The 19317-nt window shown below is 55.2% G+C and overlaps 1 protein-coding gene and 1 non-coding gene across 2 annotated transcripts; one reads left to right on the forward strand and one right to left on the reverse strand.

Moving 5' to 3' along the window:
• Positions 1–221: 221 nt before the first annotated feature.
• On the reverse strand, positions 222–971 carry LOC139000741 (proline-rich protein 23B-like). Its single transcript, XM_070402811.1, has one exon. It carries the CDS (start codon positions 969–971, stop codon positions 222–224), a length of 750 nt encoding a protein of 249 aa, XP_070258912.1.
• A 15902-nt stretch (positions 972–16873) lies between these two features.
• LOC139000747 (5.8S ribosomal RNA) lies at positions 16874–17026 on the forward strand. The gene has a single exon (XR_011469695.1). It is a non-coding gene; the product is annotated as a 5.8S ribosomal RNA (ribosomal RNA).
• Positions 17027–19317: the final 2291 nt, after the last annotated feature.

Raw genomic sequence — 19317 nt, forward strand, 5'->3', positions numbered from 1 at the left:
CAATGCAAGACAATGTCCTGGCCCTAGCTCCATGCACGCACGGACTTGCCGGTGCTTTACCTGGTGGTGACCATTGATCGACAATTCTGCAAAGCAGTCTGCAACAAAAGAGCATCTGTCTTTATTCATTGTTTTCAGATGTGTGGTAAACTCACAACAGCTATCAGAATCCCTTCTCCTGGTCATCAGCCCCTTGAGGAGGGATTGCATCCCATTCATTCCTAAAACAGGCATTTCCAGGCCTTTGGAGCAGGCCCCAGAGCATGCCGCCAGGGGCGGCGAACCCGAGGACCTGGACTGGGGCTTGGGGACAGAGGTAGAGTTTGGAGCGGTGAGCTTGGAAAGGGCTCCCACAGGTTGAAGCTCAGGTTGGAGTAGGGCCCAGGCGCGTTTCTCTCTGGACTAGGCGTCGGGGCTCGAGGCCATGTCCCTAGGATGGGGCCGTGTGGGAGCAGTGGGCTGTCTGACCCGGTTCCAGTGAGCCAGCCTGCAGGGAATATCAAAGGAGCCTGGAACCAGGACGACACCTCCTTGTCCTGGTGGGGGGCCTCTATTGGGAGGGCGATGTGTGCGGTTGACGTGCAGAATTCCTGCTGGATAGTGATGGCTCCTGTGGGAGCATCATCCAGGAGAGTGCCGGGTTCCAGGCCGACGGGCGAGTGCGCTCCCTTTCCAGAGTCCAAGCAGGCCTCAGGGACCAGAGATACTGGCGGGACCAGCGTGGGCTTGCGTTGGGGCTCCAGGACCGTGTTGATGCTAGGCAGGGCACAGCCTTCAGCCACGACCAGCTCTGAGGTGAGCGCGTCTGCGGCCCAGGGCACCGGGGGGCCTTGCAAGCTGGGCGCCATCCCGTCTTCAGGGCCCACAGGCTCCTCAATCCGGCAGCCCTTGGCGGGCTGGGGTCCTCTGGAGTCCGGTTCACACTGGGGTGCAGCATGGGAGCTGGGGATGAGGAGGCGGCTGCCTAACATCCCAGTAGCGTTGCAGGCGGTGCTTCTGGAGAATGGCAGAGGGCGAGTGTCACTCACTGTCTGCAACTGGGCGGGTGGACTTTGTGAAGCCTCTGGCGCCCACACCCCTTTGGCGTGGGGCAAGTCCACTTGATCAGCGTCCTAGCCAATTTCGAGCCAGGTACTCCAGCAACCTCTATGTCCCGGGACCGGGTCTTGGTGAGATCTCTCCCCTGAAATCTTGCTTGGTGAACAAGGTCGACGACCAAGACAACAAGCCTAGGGCTGAGAAGCTCCTCAGAGTAGACCGGGCTTTCTTTTATAGCTCCAGAGTGTGGTGGGAGGAGTCAAACCAGCTGCCCACTGGCTCCACCAATCAGCCACCCCCAGGAGTGAAAGCGTCACCGGTTGGGCCTCAAGTTTCAGGTGGGGGCGCACATGCCCCAAGGGAGGCTCTACACGGCACGCCCCTTCAGGTGGCATTCACCCAAAGAACCGAAAGGACAGGTTCTGCTGAACGTGGCTTCGCCTGGCATTCATTCCTCAAAGGGAATGGGCCCAGAGAGGGTGGGGTGTGGGTGTGGGTGGGTGGAGGATGGGGGTAGGCTGGAGACGCAGACACATCGAATGAAGCTAGCCTTGGAGGTCATGGGAGGCAGAGGCTGAAGTTGACATGTATAGTTTTGTATATTAGCTAGCCCCTTGCTTGTCCTTCCCCGCTCAGGTCAAGTCCAGGCAGAGGGCTCTGGCTGCAGGAGGGCGGCTTGCATTGGAGATTCTCGACCAGCACAGGGCGGGACGGCCCCGCCTTACCTGGGTCATCTGGTGGACACCCGCCCTGCCACGCTCCCTCTCTAGATGGCTGGTCAAGCCCCCACCTAGAGACCAAGTCCGGGCCAGGCCACTTGGGCTTGCCTAAGCTTCTGTGCATTAAAAGGCTGGATTGATGTCATTTCTAAGTAGGGGTTTTTTTTTTTTTAAAGAGTTTATTTTTTTTAAAGAAGGATTTTATAAGGAGGGTTATTTTTAAGATATTTGTTTGTGTGTTTGTTTTTTTCAACTCCCTCATTGGACAAAGCACCCCGCCAGCTCCCCCTCAGTAAGCAGTGCAAGACGATGTCCTGGCCTAGATCCATGCATGCAGGGACTTGCCAGTGCTTTATCTGGTGGTCACCATTGATCGACAATTCTGCAAAGCAGCCTGCATCAAAAGAGCATCTTTCTTTATTCATTGGTTTCAGATGTGTGGTAAACTCACAACAGCTTTCAGAATCCCTTCTCCTGGTCATCAGCCCCTTTAGGAGGGATTGCATCCCATTCATTCCTAAAACAGGCATTTCCTGGCCTTCGGAGCAGCCCAGAGAGCGTGCTACCAGGGGCGGCGCACTTGAGGACCTGGACTGGGGCTGGGAGACAGAGGTAGAGTTTGGAGCGGTGAGCTGGGGAAGGGCTTCTACAGGTTGAAGCTCAGGTTGGAATAGGGCCCAGGCGTGTGTCTCTCTGGACTATGCATTGGTGCTCAAGGCCCTGGCCTTCGGATGGGTCCGTGTGGGAGCAGTGGGCTGTCTGACCGGGTTCCAGTGAGCCAGCCTGAAGGGAGCATCAAGGGAGCCTGGAACCAGGACGACACCTCCTCGTCCTGGTTGGGGGCCTCTATTGGGAGGGTGATGTGTGGGGTTGACGTGCAGAAGAATTCCTGCTGGATGGTGAGGCTCTCGCGGGAGCATCTTCCAGGAGAGTGCAGGGTTCCAGGCCGACGGGCGAGTGTGCCCCCTCTCCAGAGCCCAAGCGGGCCTCAGGGACCAGAGACACTGGCGGGACAAACGTGGGCTCCGGCTCCCATTGGGGCTCCAGGACCGTGTTGATGCTAGGCAGGACACAGCCTTCAGCCACGACCAGCACTGAGGTGCGCACGTTTGTGGCCCAGGGCACCGGGAGGCCTTGCAGGCCGGGCACCATCCTGTCTTCAGGGCCCGTGGGCTCCTCAATTCGGCAGTGCTTGGCGGGCTGTGGTCCTCCGTGGCCGGTTCACACTGGGGCGAAGCATGGAAGCTGGGGCTGAGGAGGCAGCTGCCTAACATCCCAGTGGCGCTGCGGGCGGTGCTTCTGGAGAATGGCAGAGGGCAAGTGTCACTCACTGTCTGCAACTGGGGTGGGGGGCTTGTTGAAGCGTCTGGTGCCCACACCCATCAGGCACGGGGGGCAATTCCACTTGATCAGTGGCCTAGCCAGGTTCTAGCCAGGTACTCCAGCGGCCTCTATGTCCCGGGACCGGGTCTTCTCAAGAACTCTCCCCTGAAAGCTTGCTTGGTGAACACGGTCGACGACCAAGACAACAAGCCTGGGGCTGAGAATCTCGGCAGAGTAGACCCTGCTTTCATTTATAGCTTCCTTGTGCTTTTCCCCTCGCATTTCCTGGACTCGGAGGATTCACCCCCTTTTCGCGGGGGCAACATTGAACACCGGGAAGACGCATCATGTCTTGTTGAGGGGAGTATTTTACTTATTTTATTTTATGTATTATGGTGTATGAAATGATTTATTAAATTCTGCTGCATATACTTTTTATCCCATACTAATAAAATTCTGCACAATATGTCGTGCTTGTGATGGGGTGTCATTTCTGATCATGTCAGATCATGTTTGGCATCATGGTTGTGCCACAAAGCTCCGGTCCCTGAGAGGAGAGTGGAGTCTGATGTTCCTTGAAATGACAGTAGTTTGGGCTCCAACTCTAGGTCCCTGCCTAATTCCTCTCTCACAGTCAAGGACATCCCCACCCTCAGGGACACTAAAAGCCCTTAGAAATTCACCCTCCAGAGGTGACTCTCCCTTGTCGTCCTTCGGCAGCCCCAGTGCCCCTCTCAGAATCCCTCAGTCCATGTCCACCCTAACCCCATCTGAGGATCCCTCCCTGACCTTGACGACTTCAGAACATGTCCAGAATCCTACCCCTGCCCCCACCATGCGGTGAGAATGAGAGCTCTCCACAGCTTCTAGAAGAAGGGTGCCAAGGGCTGATAGGAGTGATGAATTTACTCATAGGTCAGCCGTGTCTCCACATTCCTCAGTTCATGTAAGAAAGAAACCAGATGTCAGCCAACATTGCGGAAAGTCACCTGGACTAGAGGAATGCCTTAGTAGACACAATGACATGCACACAACAGTGTGATGCTTGCATGCCCTTCAGGAGTGTTTTGAACCTCAGAGGGAAGAACATTACACACCCTAGAGAGAAACCATGTGAATGTCACCTACGAGGGAAAGGCTTTCTGCAATGATCTGGGCTTAGAAACCACAATGAAATGCACAATGGAGAGAAGTTTTATGAATGCTGTGAGTGTGGGAAAGCCTTCCATCAGAGTTCTTTCCTTAGACAGCATGAGGCCAGCCACACAGGAGAGTAACCACATGAATGTCCCCTATGTGACAGAGCTCTCAATCAAAGATCTTACCACAGAAAAGCACCATTGAGTCCATCCGGGCAAGCAATGCTATGAATGGCACTATTCAAAGCTCTGGCCTGAACCAGCACCGGAGAATGAACACGGGGCAGAAACCACATGTATGTCCCATGTGTGGGAAGGCTTTCCGTCAAATGTCTGAGCTGACGACAAGTTCCCACATAACACACACCAGAGACAGTCCATGTGAATGCGGTCAGTGTGGGAACCCATTCAGTCAACATGCGAATCTCGTCAGACACCAGAGTCCCTAAATGGGAGAAGAGCCCTAGGCATGTCACCTATGTGGAAAATCCTCCAGTCATGGTCCTTCCCCGAGAAAACATGACAGAGCTCAACAAAGGAGAGGGAATCGTAAAAGGCCAACACTGTTTACACATTATTCACTCGAGTGAAATGATGCAGGGTTAAATCAGGTGAAACCTTTCATTCATCAAACAACACTTGTCATGTACGTGACCATTCACAGAGTACAAACCACTGTGTCTGAAAGGCGAGGCATTTGCTGATCTCTTAATTCTTACTCAACCTAAAATATCCCACACCAAGGATACAGCAATCCCAAATGGAAACACACATACATAGTTGTTTTTATATTAAAAAATATGAGGGCATGTTTACTGTGTGTGTGTGTGTGTGTGTGTGTGTGTATCTGCCTGTGTGAACAATTGTAAAGAGCCCTTGAACACACAGCTGAGAAAGTAATGAAATGTCTGTGGAAATGAAAGTTGTTTATAGAACTGTGACATCCATTGTGGCAAGCTAGGGTGATCTGGCAACTTTGAATGTAGAATTTTGTAAGAAGTTCATCTTTCAGGTCAGCAATGCTTGCCCATATTTGAACAATATAATCTGATGCGAAATAAGCAAAGTGTTGGTGTGTGAGTTTTCCTTATGCAGATTGAACACATACATTCAGGTTCACACAACCCTTTCCCCTATGGCTGCTTGGAAACATGGCAGCTCCCTCCGTCTATGTTCTCTTCAACAGGATCTTATAAAGACACAGCCAAGATCTTCTGTCTCAGGTGCTAGGTGCCTCTGCATGGCACGACCCTGCTCAGGAAAGTTCATTCGGGCATATCAATGGCTCTCACGGAAAAATCTTTGTGGAACATCATTCTCTGTCTCTGCTAAGTGGAGCCAGGAGACAGAGCTCTAAACACTTCTTCTTCTTTTTTTTTTTTTTTTGGTTCTTTACACACCCTGTTTTTATCTTAGACATCATGGAGCAGGGGACCTCCAGTCCCAATTTACAAACCAAGGATTCGGTTGGGTTATCCCTTGTGGATGTCAGGTCCGTCAACTGTCGTGGATACCAACGTGCTCCCAGGAAGCCAAAATGATGTCCAGGTAGGGGAGAAGTCACCCCGAAACGGGAAGAGGCAGTTCGGATGGCGTGCTGAATCTAGCAAGGAGTTCTCACAGTGTGGTTTCCTTTGGCATTCCATCACGCAGATGATCGTCTCTCACATGGATTCTCATAAAAGCCCCCTGGGGAACAGCACACTACCGAGTCCTCTTGAGAGCAGGGCCACGGCTGTCTGGCCACCTATGTCTGCCAGTCCCTAGGACAGGCACGGGCAGCTGCTGGGTCAAAGGACTAATCAATGATTGCGTCTCCCCGAGGGCCCCGTCCGCCCCCCCCCCACCCCACCCCAACCCCTACGCACCAGCGCGGGAAAAACCACACAGGCACTCACGCACACACTCTGAGGATATGGAGGCTTTGGCAGCTGCACTCAGGGCCGCGCCCTCGGAGGCAACCGGCATACAGGCAGGGGCACTGGCCGCCATTCAAAGCAACATATCTCGGCTTAGGAGTTGGAGGCCCAGCTGGACACTTACAACTCGATGAGGGGCACCAAAATGTTGGACACCCTGAAGGACGCTTACAACCTGATGAGGGGCAATGAGCAATTGGACACCCAGAAGGATGCTGAAAACTCAATGGGTGGCACTGAGCAGTTGGACGCCCAGCTGGACAATGACAAAGCGATGAGGGGCACCAAAAGGATGAACACCCATCTGGGCGCTTACAATGCCATGAGGGACACCAAAAAGTTGGACTCTCAGAAGGACGCTTATAGCTCCATGAGGGACACCGAGGAGTTGGATGCCCTGCTGGACGATGACGATGCGATGAGGGACACCATTTAAAGCACCAGCAAGTCAGTGTGCGTGAGGATGGCCAGGGACCTGGGGCCAATGATGGAGTTGTTTCTTCTGTTTGGAAATAGGATTTAAAACTTAGAAAGATTTTTTGTTAACTTTTATTTTATTCAATAACTCTGAAAAAGACCTGTTTTGTGCGAGTCATTTTCGGGATTCATTTTACCGGTTGCTGTTTTCACCTTGGCCATAATCACCCGAAAAGGTGTGGGAAAAACAAACAGACAAACAAACAAACAAACAAACAAAATAACTCGTTCCCTCCGATAAAACAACAACAAAATACCCTCCTCAGAAAAAAAAGGTTGATCCCTCCTTTCCAATTTCTGAGGCTTTGGCAAGTCCAGGTGGCCAGGCCTGGACTTGGTCTGTGGGAGGGGGATTGACCATCCATCCACAGAGTGAGCGGGGTGGGGGGAGGGTTAGGGGTGGGGGTGGGGGGCGGGGGGGGTGGGCGTGAACGGGGTGTCGATCAGATGGACAGGCCAGGACGTCATCTTTGGCTGTGGATTACAGAATTTGGGTGGACTGGGGCAAGGGCCTAAGAGCCGGCCCCGCCCTCTGCTGTTTGAGAAGCATCAATGCAAGCCCCCCTCCTGCAACTGCCTGTGGGGAAAGCACAGACAGGTGACTAGACTTCCCCATTTCTGGCTAGACCGGAGGCGGGAAGGACGTGCAGGGGGCGTTGTCTTTGAGAAGGCAGGGGCTGAAGGGTGTTCATGGATGGCGACGGACCGTTCAAAGCAAGGAGTGTCCGTGCGGGACTGCGGATGTACAAGCACAGACGCACAGGCTCCCGCGCGCACACACAAACTCCCACAACCACACCCACACCCACACACCTATCCTTCCCGCCTCCAAGCCCCTCCCCCGCCCCCCCGCGCCCCCCGCCAAACACACACACACACACACACACACACACACACACACACACACAAGAGCACAAGGTCCCGCTAACAAGATATGTGCCCAGTGAGGCACGCCTAGGAGATTTTTCGTGGCTTTGTTTCTTTTTGGCCCGTCTTGGGCCCATGGGAGCCTGCCTATGTATGTATTGTCACCTCTTCCACCGAGAAAAAACGGCGATGCCTTCCCGCAAGGCGTGGAGACAGAGCCCTGCAGGCCTCCTTGGGCACCTGCCCTGTCTCCCAAGTCCTCCCCCAAGCCCAGTGAATCGCTTGGGCGGGCCTGTGGCGCCCTCTCCTGGTCCTGCAGCGCCAATGCAAGGCTCCTCCCCTCAACTTGAGGCCCAGCAGGTGATGTAGGTCCTGGGGGCTGCTGATTTGGCTCCTCCCACCAGCTCTGGGGCTATAAAAGAACTCAGGGCCTTCTTTGCAGAGCTTCTCAGCCCTAGGCTTGTGGTCCTGGTGGTCGTCCTCGTTCTCCAAGGGAGCTTTTAGGAGAGAGGTCTCGCCAAGACCCGGTCCCGGGACATAGAAGCCGTTTGAGCACCTGGCTAGAGCCTGGCTGGGCTGCTGATCCACTGAACGCTGTCTCGGTGTCATTTCTTCTTCACCGACTCGTCCACACCCTTGGGAACCCCTGGGCCTGGACTCCAACATCTGGGACAGCCCCCGCGCTGCTCGGGAAGTGAAGGACCGGAGTGCCTCTGCACGGGCTCGATCCGAGGCTGATTCGGGGCCCGCCATGGCCGACAAAATTCACATGTCACTGGACCACATCATTCGGCTGGACCGGAGCCAGCGGGACAGCCACGGCCGGGGCTGCGGCCACGGCGGGGGCGAGGGCAAGGGCGTGGGCAGGGACCGAGGCTGGGACCGAGGCTGGGCCGGCTCCCAGAGAGGCCACGGCCACGGCTACGGCCACGGCCACGGCAGGGGCAGGGACCTTGGCCGGGACTGAGGCAGGGCCGGCTCCAAGGGAGGCCTCCGAGGTGGCGGAGCGCAGGCCGCCGCTGCCCCCGAGAGCTGGGGCGGCGGGCCTTTCAGGAACAGGGCGGCCCTCGGCCGAGGCAGGAACCGGCCGGCGCCCTACAGTAGGCCGAGATAGCTTCCCGAGTAGTGGCACCATGACAGCTTCCGCAGGGCCTTCGGCAGGGGCGCCGGCCTGATGACCGGGGGGAAGCTGCTGCTGTCCAACCTGGACTTCAGAGTGTGCGACGCGGACATCCAGCAGCTGTTTGCGGAGTTCCGGCCTCTGAAGCAGGCCTCTGTCCATTACGACCGCTCTGGCCGCAGCCTGGGAACAGCCCACGTGCACTTTGAGCGCAAGGCAGACGCCCTGGAAGCCAGGAAGCAGTACAACGGCGTCCCTTTGGATGGCCGCCCCCTTCACATCCAAATCCTCACCTCAAAGATAGTCATGCAGCCCAGGCCGGTACCGAGTGTCAACAGAGGCTGAGTGACTACAAAACGAGGATCTGGAGGCTTCGGCGGCGGCAGCAGCGGCGGCGGCGGCAGCGGCAGCGTGTGGCAGCGGCACTCAGGGCCGCTCCCGAGGAGGCAACCTGCTTACAGGCAGGCGCACTGGCCGCCATTCAAAGCGACACATCTCGGCGGAGGAGTTGGACGCCCAGCTGGACGCTTTCAACTCAATGAGGGGCACCCAGCAGTTAGACGCCCAAAGGGTGCTTACAACTCGATGAGGGACACCAAAGGATGGACGCCCACCTGGGCGCCTACCATGCCATGAGGGACACCAAAAAGTTGGACGCCCAGAAGGACGCTTACAGCTCCATGAGGGACACCAAGGAGTTGGACTCCCAGCTGGACGCTGACATCGCGATGAAGGACGCCGAGGACTTGGACGCCCTGCTGGATGATGACGATGCGATGAGGGACACCAGCTAAAGCACCAGCAAGTCAGTGTGCGCGAGGATGGCCAGGGACCTGGGGCCAGCGATGGAGTTGTTTCTTCTGTTTGGAAATAGGATTTAAAACTCCTAGAAAGATTTTTCGTTAACTTTTATTTTATTCAATAACTCTGAAAAAGACCGGTTTTGTGCCGAGTCATTTTCGGGATTCATTTTACCGGTTGCTGTTTTCACCTTGGCCATAATCACCTGAAAAGGTGTGGGAAAAAGAAACAGACAGACAAACAAACAAACAAACAAAATATCTCATTCTGTCCGATAAAACAACAACAAAATACCCACCTCAGAAAAAAAAAAGGTTGATCCAGCCTTTCAAATTTCTGAGGCTTTGGCAAGGCCAGGTGGCCTGGCCTGGACTTGGTCTCTGGGAGGGGGCCTGACCATCCATCCACAGAGTGAGCAGGGTGGGGGAAATGTTTTGGGTGGGGGGTGGAGGGTGGGGGGGGTGGGCGTGGGCCTGGGCGTGTTGTTGATCAGATGGACAGGCCAGGACGTCATCTTTGGCTGTGGATTACAGAATTTGGGTGGACTGGGGCAGGGGCCTAAGAGCCCGTCCCCACCTCTGCTGCTCGAGAAGCGTCAATGCAAGCCCCCCTCCTGCAAATGCCTGTGGGGAAAGCACAGACAGGTGACTGGACTTCCCCATTTCTGGCTAGACCAGAGGCGGGAAGAACGTGCAGGGGGCGTTGTCTTTGAGAAGGCAGGGGCTGAAGGGTGTTCATGGATGGCGACGGACCGTTCAAAGCAAGGAGTGTCCGTGCGTGATTCCGGATATACACGCACAGATGCACACGCTCCTGCGCATACACAAACTCCCACACCCACACCCACACACCTATCCTTCCCGCCTCCAAGCCCCTCCCCCGCCCCCCCCCCCCGCGTCCCCCCGCCACACACACACACACACACACACACACACACACACACACACACACACACAAATACACACACACACACAAGGGAGCACAATGTCCCGCTAACAAGATATCTGCCGAGTGAGGCACGCCTAGGAGATTTTCCGTGGCTTTGTTTCCTTTTGGCCCGTCCTGGGCCCACGGGAGCCTGTCTAAGTATGTATTGTCACCTCTTCCCCCGAGAAAAAACTGCGATGCCGTCCCGCAAGGCATGGAGACGGAGCCCTGCGGGCCTCCTTGGGCACCTGCCCGGTCTCCCATTCCTCCCCCAAGTCCCGTGAATCGCTTGGGCGGGCCAGTGGCGCCCTCTCCTGGTCCTGGATCGCCAATGCAAGCCTCCTCTCTGAAACTTGAGGCCCAACCAGTGACATCGGTCCTGGGGGCGGCTGATTGGTTGAGCGGGCGGCTGATTTGGCTCCTCCCACCAGCTCTAGGGCTATAAAAGAACTCAGGGCCTTCTTTGCAGAGCTTCTCAGCCCTAGGCTTGTGGTCGTGGTAGTCGTCCTTGTTCTCCAAGTGAGTTTTCAGGAGAGAGATCTCGCCAAGACCCGGTCCCGGGACATAGAAGCCGTTTGAGCACCTGGCTAGAGCCTGGCTGGGCTGCTGATCCACTGAACGCTGTCTCGGTGTCATTTCTTCTTCACCAGCTCGTACACACCCTTGGGAACCCCTGGGCCTGGACCCCAACATCTGGGAGAGCCCCATCGCTTTGTGGGAAGTGAAGGGCCGGCGTGCCTCTGCACGGGCTCGATCCAAAGCTGATTCGGGGCCCGCCAAGGCCGACAAAATTCACATGTCACTGGACGACATCATTAGGCTGGACCAGAGCCAGCCGGACAGCCATGACCAGGGCCGCCGCCCGGGGGGGGCAGGGGCGGGGCAGGGGCAGGGACCGAGGCTGGGACCGAGGCTGGGCCGGCTCCCAGGGAGGCCGTGGTGGCGGAGCGCAGGCCGCCATCCCGAGAGCTGGGGGGGTGGGCCGTTCCAGAACAGGGCTGCCCTTGGCCGAGGCAGGAACCGGCTGGCACCCTACTGCAGGCCGAGACAACTTCCCGATGAGTGGCACCATGACTGCTTCCGCAGGGCCTTTGGCAGGGCCTGATGACCGGGAGGAAGCTGCTGCTGTCCAACCTGGACTTCGGAGTGTCCGCTGCGGACATCCAGCAGCTGTTTGTGGAATTCGGGCCTCTGAAGAAGGCCGCTGTCCATTACGACCGCTCTGGCCGCAGCCTGGGAACAGCCCATGTGCACTTTGAGCGCAAGGCAGACGCCCTGGAAGCCAGGAAACAGTACAACGGCGTCCCTTTGGATGGCCGTTCCCTCAACATCCAGCTCGTCACCTCACAGATACACACGCAGCACAGGCCGGTAAACAGTGTCAACAGAGGCAGGGTGACTACACACCGAGGATCTGGAGGCTTTGGTGGCAGCACGCGGGGTCGCGCACGCGGAGGCAGCCGGGATACAGGGAGGCCCACCGGACGCAATTCAAAGCAACAGGTCTCTGCGGAGGAATTGGACGCCCAGCTGGACGCTTACAAAGCGATGAGGGCCACCAAAATGTTGGACGCCAAGCAGAGCACTGGCAGCGGGATGAGGGACACTGAGGAGTTGGACGCCCAGCTGGACGCTTACAACACGATGAGGGGCACCAAAAAGTTGGATGCCCAGCTGAGCACTGGCAGCGTGATAAGGGACACCGAAGAGTTGGACACCCAGCTGGATGCTAACAACGCGATGAGGGGCACCAAAAAGTTGAACGCCCAGGTGAGCACTGGCAGCGGGATGAGGGGCACCGAGGAGTTGGACGCCCAGCTGGACGCTTACAATGCGATGAGGGGCACAAAAATGTTGGACGCCCAGCTGAGCACTGGAGCGGGATGAGGGGCACCGAGGAGTTGGACGCCCAGAAGGACGCTTACAACTCGATGAGGGAAACCGAGGAGTTGGACGCCCTGCTGGATGCTTACGACACGGTGATGGACACTGAGGAGTTGGACGCCCATCTCGACGCTTATGACGCGATGATGGACACCAGCTAAAGCACCCCCAAGTCAGTGCGTGCGTGTTGGAGCTAGGCCTGGAGGTCGTCTCGCGCTGCTTTCCGAGGGCGGGCTGACGGGGACCTGTGGCCAATTGTGGAATTGTTTCTCCTGCTTTGAAATGGGATTTAAAACTCATGTAAAGTTTTTTTCTTTAACGTTTATTTTATTAAAAAATTCTGAAAAAGACCTGTGTTGTACCTAGTCATTTAGGGGATACATTTTACTGGTTGCTGGTGCGGAGGAGCCAGCGTTTTCACCTTGGCCATAATAAGCAGAAATGGGTGTAGAGAAAACAAGCAAACAAACAAACAAAACAAAAACCAAAACACAAAAACCCAAAAAACTACTTCCCTCATAAAAAAAAACAAAAATAAGAAAATCAAAACACAAACAAACAAAATAAACAAACAAAACAATCCTCAAAACAAAACAAAAAACCTCCTTAGAAAACACGTTGATCCAGCCTTTCAAAGTTCTGAGGCTTTGGCAAGCCCAGATGGCCAGGCCCGAACTTGGTCTCTGGGCGGGGTCCTGGCCATCCATCCACAGAGGGAGGGGGGCGAAAGGGAGGGGGGAAGGGCGGCCGACCAGATGGCCAAGCCCGGACCTAGTCTTTGGCTGTGGATAACAGAGATTGGGTTGACTGGGGCCAGGGCGGGGGCCGGAGCAGAAGAGCTGATCCCACCCTCTGTTGGTCGAGAAGCACTGCCCCGACCTGCAGGGCACGCTTCGTGGGTACACCGCACCAAATCCTGCAAAGGAATGAGAGGATAGGAGACGCGAAGAAATGGAGGCAAGACAAAGTTCTGATCAAGCCTCAGTTTTATTTTTACAGCGGTTGGTATTTATGTTGTTTCTAGAGGAGGGGGCGGGCAAAGGAAGTCGTTAAGGATGAAACAGGCTTTGGAATGTCGCAGCTTATCAGCGGAGATGTAGCTTGCTTTGTGCTTAGGGTGAGGGTATGTTATTTAACTCCAGGCCAAACTGGGAGTTGGCTTGGAGGAGCCAGAAACCTATTGTTGTAAGCTGGAGATGTATATGTGATTTATAATGGCTCCCAACAAAGCGCCAATGCAAGCCACCCTCCTGCAGTCTGAGCCAGGTGCCTGGACTTGACAGAAGCGGGAAAGGACAAGCAGGGGGCACACTGTCTGCAAGAAGGCAGGGGCTGAAGGGTGCTCATGGATGCCGACGGACCATTCAGATCAAGAAGTGTCCGTGCGTGACTGTGGATTTACACACACAGACGCGCACACCAACCCCCAGAAGCACACCCACACCCACACCCACACGCACACACCTCCCCTTCCCCCCCCTCCATACACACACACACACACACACACACACACACCTCCACCACCACCACCACCACCAACAACAACAACAAAAACAACCACAACCACGCAAAGGTATCAATCCACCTTTGTGTAGTAAAAAGTATACTTGTACAATGTTTTGTACTTGTATTTTGTGCTATTAAAACGGGGAAGTTAAAACGCGGGATTTGGGGTGGTGGGGAGAGGGTAAAAGAGAGGGATTGACCTCTGGCGTTTCAAAATTGCGGCTAACTGGTTTGGCTCCGTGGACAGAGCATCGGCCTGCGGACTAAAGGGCCCCAGGTTCGATTCCAGTCAAGGGCATATACCTCGGTTGTGGGGGGCATATCCCCAGTAGGAGGTGTGCAGGAGGCAGCTGATGATTGAGGTTTCTCTATCTTTGAGGTTTTTAAGTCTCTATCCCTCTTCCTTCCACACTGTAAAAAAATCAATAAGATATATTTTAAAAACAAAATGGCTGCTGCCAATTACTGGAGCCAAAATGGCTGGAAGTATGCCAGGGTCACCCCCGTTCATGCACGGGACAGTGCATGAGCACTACGTTAGAGATCCACCTCATGCACCGCATCCACCTGCCAGGTGGCGAGATCTTCCGCAACTTCAAAGAGCTCTCCAGTGTGGTCCAGGAGATTGGCAAGCCGGTGATCGGGAGCAGCAGCAGCAAGAACATGGGACTGAGGAAAGCCAGGGCCATGGCTGGGAGAGCCCTGCCCAGCCCAGCGTCGGGGAGTCCAGGGCTGCAGCTTCGGAGGAGCAGCATGTTCCGTTTCTTCTAGCTGTGGACGTGGGCTCGAGAGATCAGAATTACACACCCTCCCCCCCGAACCTGCAGGATGTGTTTCTATGTTGTGGAAACCATTAGTGTTTAGTGTTAACTTACCTACCTTCATCTTCGCCAGGCGCCGCGCTGGAGTCTTTGCCCTGTTTGAGGAGAACCACTTCGGGTTCCTCTGGCTGTCAGCAAAATACTTCATCCTGTTTGGCAGAGTCCAGAACACCTTCCAGAATGTGGAGGCACCGTCCCCGCAGGCCTTCCTGGAGATGCCCTTGAACATTCAGTCCGGACCCCCTGGGAGGAGCAGCTTGCATGCACTTTGAAGATTTGACCTTCTGACTTGGTTTAAAAAAACAAAACAAAAACAAACAAACAAACAAACAAAAAAAACAACCCTCCTTTAAAATTAAAAAAAAAACAAAACAGAACTTGTTAAAAAAAAAAAAAACTTCCAAAACGCAAACACACACACACACACACACACACACACACTAAAATAAAATAAAATAAAATAAAATAAAATAAAATAAAATAAAATAAACCTTCCTTAGAAATGACATTGATCCAGCCTTTCAATGCTTTTAGACACTTCGGCAAGCCCATGTGGCCTGGCCCGAACTTGGTCTGTGGACAGGGGCCTGACCATTCATCCAGAGAGGGAGCTGGACCAGAGGGCCCAGCCCAAGCAAGGTGTAAGAGCCCATCCCGCTCTCTGCTGGTCAAGTAGCGCTAATGCAGGTCACCCTCGTGCAGCCACCTCTGGGGAAGGCAGAAACAGGTGCCTGGACTTGACCTGAGGGGGGAAGGACAATCAGGGGGCGCGCCATCTACGAGAAGTCAGGGGCTGAAGGGCGCTCATGGATGCCAACGGACCATTCAGATCCAGAAGTGTCCGTGCATGACTGTGGAAGTAAACTCACAGACAAGCACGCGCCTCACTCAGACGCTGCTCCCAAGGGCCCCACAGACACAGGGACTAGTCATGCCCTCCCTCGGTAGAGCTAAGCTGTTTGACTGCAGACAGATGGCATTCTCTCCCTAGGCCCCCACTCTTCACCCTGTTCAGAAGGAAACCCTCGCCCTGGCCCTCAACTTCTTCAACTGCAGCTTCCGGTCTTCCTGATGACTGACCTGTTCATGCAAATCAATTTCACCTGCCTCAGCCTCAGTTTCCTCTTCCAGAAATGGAGTAATGTAACCTGCAAGGTGTCCCTGCTCCCACCACACTGGAAGCCCTCAGGTGCCATTGGCACCTGGGTGTCCCCCCACCCCCAAGGGAGGGGCCAAACCCTAAGCTGCTTTCTGTTGGGAGATGCCTCCAGGGATATGCCTATAGGGGTTTGGGGGTGTGGGGTGGGGAGTGGAGGGGGGGACATTTCACAGAAATGCAGTAAACACCAACAGGCACACACACAACTGTGGTACATCTACACACAGTGGAATACTACGCTGCGGTAAAAAAAAAAAAAAAAAAAAGTAGGAAGAAAACGGAAGGAATTCTTGCCAGCATGGATGGAACTGGAGAGCATTATCCTAAGTGAAATTAGCCAGTCAGAGAAAAATGAATAGCACATGATCTCACTCATTTGTGGAATACAGAGAACAACATAGACTGACGAACAGGGACAGATCCATACACATCTATACCAGCACTCTCTGATGGGGCTGTGTGACTGCTGGTGGCCTCTGGAGTCCTGGGCGGTGGTGGGAGAGAAGGGGGGAACGGCCCCAGGACGAGTGTTGAGGTGTGTTGCGCGGGGTTTCCCGGTTTGGAGTCTGCCAGGTGGTGGAAATGAAGGTGGTTGGTCGGCGCTGAAGGGGCTTGGTGGGGGGGCATCGTGCCCGTTGCTGGGTCAGCTGGAGGCCCCGTCTTGGGCAGGCAGCGACGGGGGGCTCTGTGCCCTACGCCTGTGCAGGTTGTGGGAACCATTGGGTTGAGGGGTCGAGGCCTCAGGGGTGGAGGCTCCCGTTTAAACGCGGTTCCCCACCCCGTCCGCTCTGACCTTTCGCTTCCCCCTTTCCAGTTACCTAGGGCTTCCAGGCGCGGAGGTTTAAAGACCCCTGGGGGTGGCTCATCCTCCTTGGGTTGGGGGCTTCCGGCCCGTGGGGAGGGTCAGGGGTAAAGGTCCCCTCGCCCTTTACCACCCCTTGCCCTTCCCTATCCCTGGGCGCCTGTGGGGTGTCCGAGCACGCCCCTTTGTGGCTGTTGCTTCGGACCACCCCAAGGTCATACCTTCCCGACCTGCAGAGTCTGGTCTTGTTTGTCTTGAGCTTAGACGGCTGCCTGAGGAGTCCGCGCCCACAACCAGTGGGATGTGGGGATTGAGGAGGAGAAGAGAATGTTGCCATGCTAGGGAGCAAAAACCAAAAACCAAAACGTTACGACTCTTAGTGGTGGATCACTCTGCTCCTATGTCGATGAAGAATGCAGCTAGCTGCGAGGATTCATGTGAATTGCAGGACACATTGATCATCGACAGTTCGAACGCACTTGCGGGCCAGGGTTTCTCCCGGGGCTACGCCTGTCTGAGTATCGCTTGCCGATCAATCGTCCCCCTGGTGTCGTGCGCCCCCGAGTGTGGGCGTGGCTGGGGGTTTCCTTGCAGGGCCCGTTCCTAGGCCCTCCATCCCCCTAAGTGTAGATGATGGTGTCTGTGCGCCCCGTGAGATACGGGCGAGGCCCCGAGTCCACGGTTTTTCCTTTCAGAAGCTTCTTCGCGCCCCACGCGGCCAACGGGAAAAGAGGAAGGTTGTCGTGGGGCCCATTGTGGTGACGGTGTCCCCTTCTCCGCTCTGGCCCTGCCTGGGTTGTGGCTCGAGCCAAGGCCGAGTCATGCATGGGGTCGCTCCCCAGGGTCCCAGGGGCAACTTGATTTGTGACTCCTGGCATCTGGACTCTCAGGGGATTCCTCTCTGTTCTTATAACCCACCTATTTGGTGGCAAAGGGACATGGCGACTCTAGGAAATGAATAGGATGCCTTCCTTCAGATGTGCCCTATGACGTCGGTTTTTCAAAACCATTGAAGCCAAAGAGGTCAGTTGTACTGTAGGTGTGATCAGAATCTCAATCTGAGCGTCAAATCTCAGCCACAGGCCCGAGCCACCCGGCAAAAAGCCACAGTGAATCTCCTAGAAGCGGATCACTCGGGAGAAATCACGGTGCACGACATTGTGCTCCATGTGTGTATATCCACTGGCCACTCAGGTGAACTGGTGGATTTCCATTGTGGGATGGCATCTGAGAGAACCCCTCTTCTCCCCCCGCCCCGTCCTCCCTCCTGCAACAGACACACCCCCACACCTGCCTTCTTGCAGACAGCGCCCCCGGCTGGAACTTCCCCCACCCCTGGGGTCTATGCACACCTGGGAGGTCCAGACACCTGGCTCTGTCTTCTCCAGAGGAGGCTGAGGAAGGAGGTGGGGGGTGGGGTGGTGGGGAGGAGGCTTGTATTGGCGCTCCAGGACCAGTAAAGGGCGCCACTGGCCCGCTGAAGCGATTCCGGGGCTTGGGGATGGCGCAGGTGCCCAAGAAGGCCACAGAGCTCCATCTCCAGGCCTTGCGGAGAGGCATCGCCATTTTCTGGGTTGAAGAGGGGACAATACCTATTTAGACAGGCTCCGGTAGGCCCAGGACAATCCACAAGGAATAAAGCCACAGTAAATCTCCTAGGAGTGCGTCACTCAGCAGATATCTTGTTAGCGGACCTTGTACTCCCGTGTGTGTGTGGGGGGGGGAGGACTAGGTGTGTGGGTGTGGGTGTGCGTTTGGGAGTGTGTGTGGGCGCGCGGGCTTGCGTCTGTGCGTGTACATCTGCAGTCACGCACGGACACTTCTGACATTGAATGGTCCGTCGGCATCTATGAGCACCCTTCAGCCCCTGCCTTCTCGAAGACAGAGCCCCCTGCATGTCCTTCCCGCCTTGGGTCTAACCAGAACTGGGGAAGTCCAGTCACCTGGCTCTGCCTTCTCCAGAGGAGGCTGCAGGAGGGGGCGCTTGCATTGACGCTTCTCGACCATCAGAGGGCGGGACGGGCTCTTAGGCCCCGCCTGGGCTGGGCCATCTGGTGGACTTCCAACCGCCCGCCCCCCCCCCCCCCCCCCCCCCCCCCCCCCCCCCCCCCGGCCCAGCCATACCCCCACTCCCTCTCAGGATGGATTGTCAGGCCCGGCTCAGAGACCATGTCCGTGCTAGGCCACATGGGCTTGCAGAATCCTCTGCCCGTTGAAAGGCTGGATTAATGTCATTTCTAAGGAGGATTTCCTGTGGGGTTTTTCTGTTTGTTTGTTTTATTGGTTTATTATTGTTATTATTATTATTATTTTGGTTTTTGGGGAGGATTTTTTTTTAGGAGAGTTTTTTGTTTTTGTACGCTTTTTTTGTTTCTGTCGGGTTTTTTTGTTTGTTTTTGTTTTTTCTTCTGCTTTTATATATGGGATGATGTAGAAGGAGCCAGAATGTCCCATTGTTCACCCAATTTGTTGGCAAATATCTCTATATTTCCCCTGTCACAAGTTTGTCTCGGTGAGCACCAGGGCCTGCATTTCCTTTCGGTACAGCATCATCATCTTCCTCATCTTCACCCTCACCCGTTTTTATGTCTTCAGAAGGAGGTGGTGATTCCTTTGCTAATTTTAGTACCATGTGTTCAAGATATTCTGGACCGGGTCTTGGCGAGATCTCTCCCGTGAAAGCTTCCTTGGTGAACACGGTCCACGACCGAGACTAAAAGCCTAGGACTGAGAAGCTGGGCAGAGTAGACCCTGCTTTCCTTTATAGCCCCGGAGCGTTGTGGGAGGAGCCAAATCAGCCGCCCGCCCACTCCAC

Source organism: Myotis yumanensis, unplaced genomic scaffold, assembly GCF_028538775.1.
Source record: "Myotis yumanensis isolate MYYU_CA2020_CCGP unplaced genomic scaffold, mMyoYum1.0.hap1 SCAF_27, whole genome shotgun sequence".
In the NCBI taxonomy this organism is placed as follows: Eukaryota; Metazoa; Chordata; class Mammalia; order Chiroptera; family Vespertilionidae; genus Myotis; species Myotis yumanensis.